Source organism: Barbatula barbatula (assembly GCF_947034865.1).
Source record: "Barbatula barbatula genome assembly, chromosome: 2".
Classification (NCBI taxonomy): domain Eukaryota; kingdom Metazoa; phylum Chordata; class Actinopteri; order Cypriniformes; family Nemacheilidae; genus Barbatula; species Barbatula barbatula.
In genome coordinates, this window is record NC_136767.1 from 20,009,621 (window position 1) to 20,015,620 (window position 6,000).

Consider the following 6,000-nt stretch of genomic DNA (forward strand, 5'->3'; position numbering starts at 1 on the left):
CAAAAAACATTCCTGTTATTTTTATGTTTTACCCATTAATTTCTCCTGAAAAATCAGCAGGATCTCCAAAAACGTCAAATTTCAGAGCGATTATTTAACATTAGAAACACATTTCTGACCATTTTTGTTGGTCATAATATAAATTATGCTGCAAATTACGTATGCAAAGCTTCGGTTTCTGTATTTTCGGATACTGTAAAAAGATATTTAGTCAGTTTAACTGTTTTTCCAGTAATATACAATTTAACAGACCATTTCAAAATCAGTCTTTCTGATTATAAAATTGACTATTTATAGATATGTCATTTTTGTTTAATTCTGTAAACCACTAGTAATATATCTACCAAATTTCAAAGGAAAATATTATTTCTATTTGCAGAAAGAGAAAACTGGAGAAACAGGTCAAAATAACAGAAAAGATTTTCTCCAACCACGAATAATGCAAAAACAAAACAAAAATAAGTTCATATTCACTTTTAACAGTTAAATTTGTACATGTTTTTAGGAAAATGTTTTTGTTATGTGATAACCTTGATTTTATCACAGTTTTTATATGTCTTGTCATGCTGTCAATCTTTCACATTGCTGATGGATGACTTTATCACTCCTGAGGTTTGATTTTGAAAACAGGTACTGGATTGGCCACAATACATCAAGCAATGCTTATTAAATAAAACTTCGGAATGGTCTCCGAATTTTTCTGTATATAGTTTTTCTTACCCCTTTGGTAATTTTTGTGTTGTTTGATTTTTGTTTAAAGCATAAATCGAACCGTGTTTTAAGGTTTATGCTTAGAGCCAACAACAATTTGACAGTTGACTAATAAAAAAGATAATACAGATTAGAATCGGATCAAATGGCAAATTTTTATAGTGCTGAATCAAAGTGCTTGCCTTTAAATCCACTCATATTTTTGCCTCTCAGGCACAGCGGCTGACCCAGTTGAGGAGAGGATTCATGACCGGGGTCGTTCTCATGACAGGAAGCACCATTCGTCATCAGCGGACAGGCAGCGGTATTACTCCTGTGATCGCTATGGCAGCCGAGAACACTGTCCCAGCAAGTCTGCTGTGGCAAGCTGTGCCACCTCACCCAGCGAGGCCCAGGAGGCCAATTTCAACAAGCAGGTGGGATGGGGTCGAGAACAGAATATGTGGTCAAAGAAGGGTAGGGTCAGGGGTTATGAGAGCGAACTCAGGAATGATTTAGATTAAGGAGATAGATTTTTTATAGATAGATAGATTTTTTACAGTTTATAGATTTGTATAGTATGTTTATAGTATGTTTGATACATTTGCTTCAAAACCTGTACTCTTTCTTCTGTGGAACATATGAGATATGTTGAGAAATCTCTGTGGTTTTGTGTCCATGCAATGTAAGTCAATGGGCTTCAACGTTGTTTGATTGTTTGATTACCAATGTTCTTCAAAATATCTTCCTCTGTGTTCTGGAGAAGAAAGTCATACGGGTTTGGAAGGATCTGCAACACACAACACCCTTCAGAAATTCTAACAATATTTTCTTTAACACTTTTGGGGTTTGTTGAAATACAGTTAAAATGTAAGTTTTTCTTCTCTGTGTCTGTAGTGCAGCTTCTCATGACCTTTCACTTCTCTTTCCACTCTTCTGCTTCACCATTTCAATGTGCATTTGTCTGTCATACTTTTCTTTGTCTTCACTTTGTCTTCTTTCATCTTTCCTTTGGTCGTTTTTGTGCCTTCCATCTTTTCCGTGCCTATCATCTTTTCCTTCTGTATTGTTTCTTTTCCTTCTTTCCTTCCTTCCTGCTTTTACTTTTCCCTTTTCTCCGCCCTTGGTCCCTGTCTAACCATTTTGGGCATTATCGCCTTCATTTTATTGTTTTGATTTGCTTTTTTAATTTTCATCTAGGGCAGTGGGTGGGCTAAAGGAAGCCCGGTGTTGTTGACCTCAGGGGCAAGCACTCCGAGCCGTGGGCGCAGACAGCTGCCCCAGACCCCTCTTACTCCTCGCCCCTCTGTGGCCTACAGGACTGCCAACTCTTCCCCTGTGCCCTTCCTGGGCTCTCAGACTTACCTGCCTCCCCCGAGTCCCGGCAGGTTAAGCCGCGGGTTGTCCGAGCACAACGCACTCTTACACAGTGGCTCCATCTCCAGCTTGCCGGCCACTGTCAGTCGCATTAACTCAGAACCTTTCCTGGGCCCCCCAGACCACCCTGCCTGCCAGCACGGCAGCCCGCAGCCCGAATCGTACGCTGTCTTCCAAGAGGATCAGAGCCGGTCTCCAAGGACTGTAGTGTTGCCGATCGTGGCTATTCCTCCACCTCCCCAACAGCCGTTCCGAGGGGTGCCCAACGGATACCACTTCAGCACAGGGCCCACCGGCAGCAGAGGCAGGGCACGGCAGTACTACCCAGAGGCGCATGACTGGTGCTAGGATGGCTTTATTGTACACACACACACATTTGGCGAATGCTTTGTTTTCAATTCATGATGAGTTTTATCATCGCTTTTGTTGTGGATGGTGTTAATGCAGTGATTCGTGTGTGTACATGTATTTGTTTTCTCAGCAGCAACTTTAATGAATTTGACTGAACAGGCTACATGGTTAAGTTGGTGGAGTTCAAGAATTCAAATCTCTTTACAAACACATGAGATTGACATCCAACAGGCTTTCACTTTTCTTAAAGTTTGTCTGTGTGATCATGTTCATTAAACCAAACCGCAACGGACATACGGCCAGTTTCTTTGAAAGCCGACATTATATAAGTCCATTGTTAAACCTTAAAAGTGGCTAGAAGCATAAACAGCATTCTCAACAGACAATTTTTGGTTTTAAATGAGAATATGTAGAGATACACGGACCCTAGATACATAAACCACCTGCTCTGCGTCACACTGTCGAGAAAGCAGATTGTTCATATTGCTGCTGATAACCATTCCTAGCACATATCACTGTGTGAAATCCTCGAAAACCATAGTGTACTTTGTTTTATATCAAACTGTTGTAGATATTTTCTTGATTGATTTGTATTGTGAGGAACTGTGCGTAAAGCGCTTACAGCTTCACCATACTGTCAGGTCTAACAGTTTTTATCGACTGCTCCAGATGTTATTACAAAGTGCCTAAACTGTATATAGTAGTCGTGATGCAACCTCAGCCTTTTTTAGCGCATCAACACAAAGAGAACTGAACAAGGGATGAACGAAACAACAAGGTGTTATGATCGCAAGCCTTAATCAAAAGCAAAGATACAGTACCTTTGACACATTAGGTTTCGAATGGTAATGACAGTATGACTGTTTCCTTTTTTTTTATTCTCGTCTCTTTTGTACAATTTTAGTACTTGATGGAATGTTGACAATTCCATTACCAAACACGTTTATTAGTACGGAGTAACTGCAGTAGTTGTATGTTTGTCCTGATGATGAGACTTTATAACCACGATTATAAAAATGCATGTTTAAAAAAAATTCTATTTGATTGATCGCAACTACTAAGATTTACAATGTATAGTTCCCGTCCCGATGAAGATGCTCAGAGACTGCATTGCTATGTTTCTTCTCTGTTTTAGATGCGAAATTGGCCGGAAAGGTGAGTGCTTTTCTAGTGTAGCAGGTTGTTTGATGTGATTGTGTGTGGAGTTGTGTCGAGTCAGGGTCCTGGCACAAGTACAGTGGGCCGGTCTGTGTTAAGGTTAAACTTTCCCCTCCATGGCACTCCTCCAAGCACCCATACACACACTCGCAGCTTTCATTCTAACGCCGTCCCCCAGCTGCCGGCTGTATAGAAATATGGCAGGGCTCCCTTTTTATCAGTCTGGTAACATGAGAGGAATATTTAGCCACCTTGACCGCTGAATAGAGAGGGACAGAATAAGCTGCTATATTGGGATGGACACAATTGAGATTATATGAAGAGGATGTGAGTGAGTTCCATTGGGCTTATGAGCTCTTTCCATCATTGCACATCAGTTTGATGCTTATTCAACTTGGAGAGTTGTTCAGGTGGTTAGGGTGTCAGGACTGATCGCAAATGTCATTTATTTTAACTTGCATTTTCTTTTAAACTTTGTTTCTGTAGGGCTATGCAACAAGATGACACTTTATAAAGATATACATTGTTCATTTTGTAGCTTTACCTGCTGGGTATATTTTAGAATGTATAAAAGGCACATCGATTAAAAACAGCAGAACTCAGCAAATCTTATATATATTACAAAAATGCAAGTTTATGTATGTGCATGCCAGAAATGTCAAGTTTGTCGGGATTAAAAGAAAACCAAGCAACAGTCTGAACAACGGATATTTTTCTACATACTCTGTGAGAGTTCTGAGGTTAAAGGATGTGCTGAACATTTGCTGATATTGTCATGAGTTGTTCCAGTGTTCGCGTGTGTAACAAATCTTTGCACTCCTAGCACATCCATTCATTGTTGTTTGGCAAATTGCCCCCGTGGATCAAGACTGATGTTCTGTCACTGAACTCATTCCTTCAGCTTCCCTATGATTTGGATAAACGACATATTCAGCCACCAGATCTCTCAAAATGTTTGCCAAAATCTGACTTGCTCCGATTCCTGCACCAACCGAGCTTAACGTGGCTGTTTCCTTGGAAAGAATAATGTCTGCATGGTCTAAAAGTGTATGTGCATGTTGAAATACCCATGGTCTATCTTCGTACTTTTTGATACAATGTATTCTTTTGGTTTGATTTTTTTAACAACCTTTGATATGAATTGGGGGATTTGTTGAAACAAAAAAAGTTTATAAATAAAAGAAAACAGTATTGAACTATGTTGACAGCTCTGTTCATGCATAAGAGCTGGGGCATTCTTTATTTGAATTCTGCTACTGACCTGTTCGTTGCCTGGTTTCTGTTTTATGGCCAGACTTTGAAATCTGCAGTTGTTTCTACTATACCATTTTGTATGAAGCAAAATCCTTGAATTAAAAAAAAGTGACAACTTTAAAATGCAGAGTTTGATTTGTGGTCATTGGAATATTTGCTTTACTCTAAAATGTACAAATATAAATAATAACTTTATATGAGCATCTGCAGCAGCGTGGTGTGTGCAGTATTATTTTCCTTATAACTTAAATAAACGTGGTGTCTCGAGGACAGGTTTTCTGTCATCTGATTGGCTGCTTGGTGAAGTGTGGGCGTGGATGAACGGAAAGGATGATTGAGGAGCGTGCACTTGAGAGCAAGAGTTCTCCTTAAAGTGGATTGATAACAGAGATCACGGACTGCATTTCTGTAAACCTTCCAACATTTAACATTAGGCTATTTGACATGTTTCCTCAGATGACAAGAAGGCATTTTATTTAGCTGTTTTGCGTGTTAATTGACGTATTGTTGCTGGCATTGAAGGGACGTTGATTTCTAAAGATGTGGTTCATTATATCAGTGTGCTCATTGATCAAAGCTTTGCACGCTGATCCCGAAACAGGATCTGGCGCACCGGACACAGGTAAGAAAAGACATGTCATCTGCACGCTTCTAACACGACGTTGCACTCATATTATTGTCCACAAACCAATTCTGCAGTTTAAAAAATAGCCTTACTGAACATTCAACATTGTTTTCTCGTTTTATATGCATGCTTTCTTTGCGAATCTTAAATTGCTTAAACCTATATACAAATGAAGAGTTTTGTTCCAAAATGAGATAAAATCTTTAAAAAAAAATCATGTGTTTTATAATGTCATCATGTTTGTATTGTGTTAGTTAGCTGTATAATTGAGATATCGTGGCTGAAATAAAAACAAACTGTAGTTGGAACAACTCTTCAAATATTTATGCTCGTTATTGTTAGCCGTGGCAAATGCTTCAATTCTTGTCCACATGAAAAACAAATCTGTTTCTTCTTGTTGTTTGACGTCTGAAAACTCACTCGCAAATGGTTTTAGAAGATAGCAGTGTCGTAACCGTCAACTTGTCTAGTTTACAATCATTTCATAATTGTAATACAATGTAGCAGTACACTATTGTAACGGGTTTTATTCAGATTTACCCGAG

The 6,000-nt window shown here is 39.1% G+C and overlaps 1 protein-coding gene across 1 annotated transcript in view; it reads left to right on the forward strand.

Annotated features, from left to right (window-relative positions):
- Window positions 1–4,949, forward strand: part of cacna1ba (calcium channel, voltage-dependent, N type, alpha 1B subunit, a) — a gene marked incomplete at its 5' end in the record, with an annotated part of 90,920 nt that extends 85,971 nt beyond the window's left edge. Inside the window, 2 exons of the mRNA XM_079472826.1 lie at window positions 925–1,127; window positions 1,891–4,949. Of these exons, the coding sequence (XP_079328952.1) occupies window positions 925–1,127; window positions 1,891–2,415 (728 nt within the window). The 3' untranslated portion in view covers window positions 2,416–4,949. The remainder of the gene's footprint in view (window positions 1–924; window positions 1,128–1,890) is intronic.
- Window positions 4,950–6,000: the final 1,051 nt, after the last annotated feature.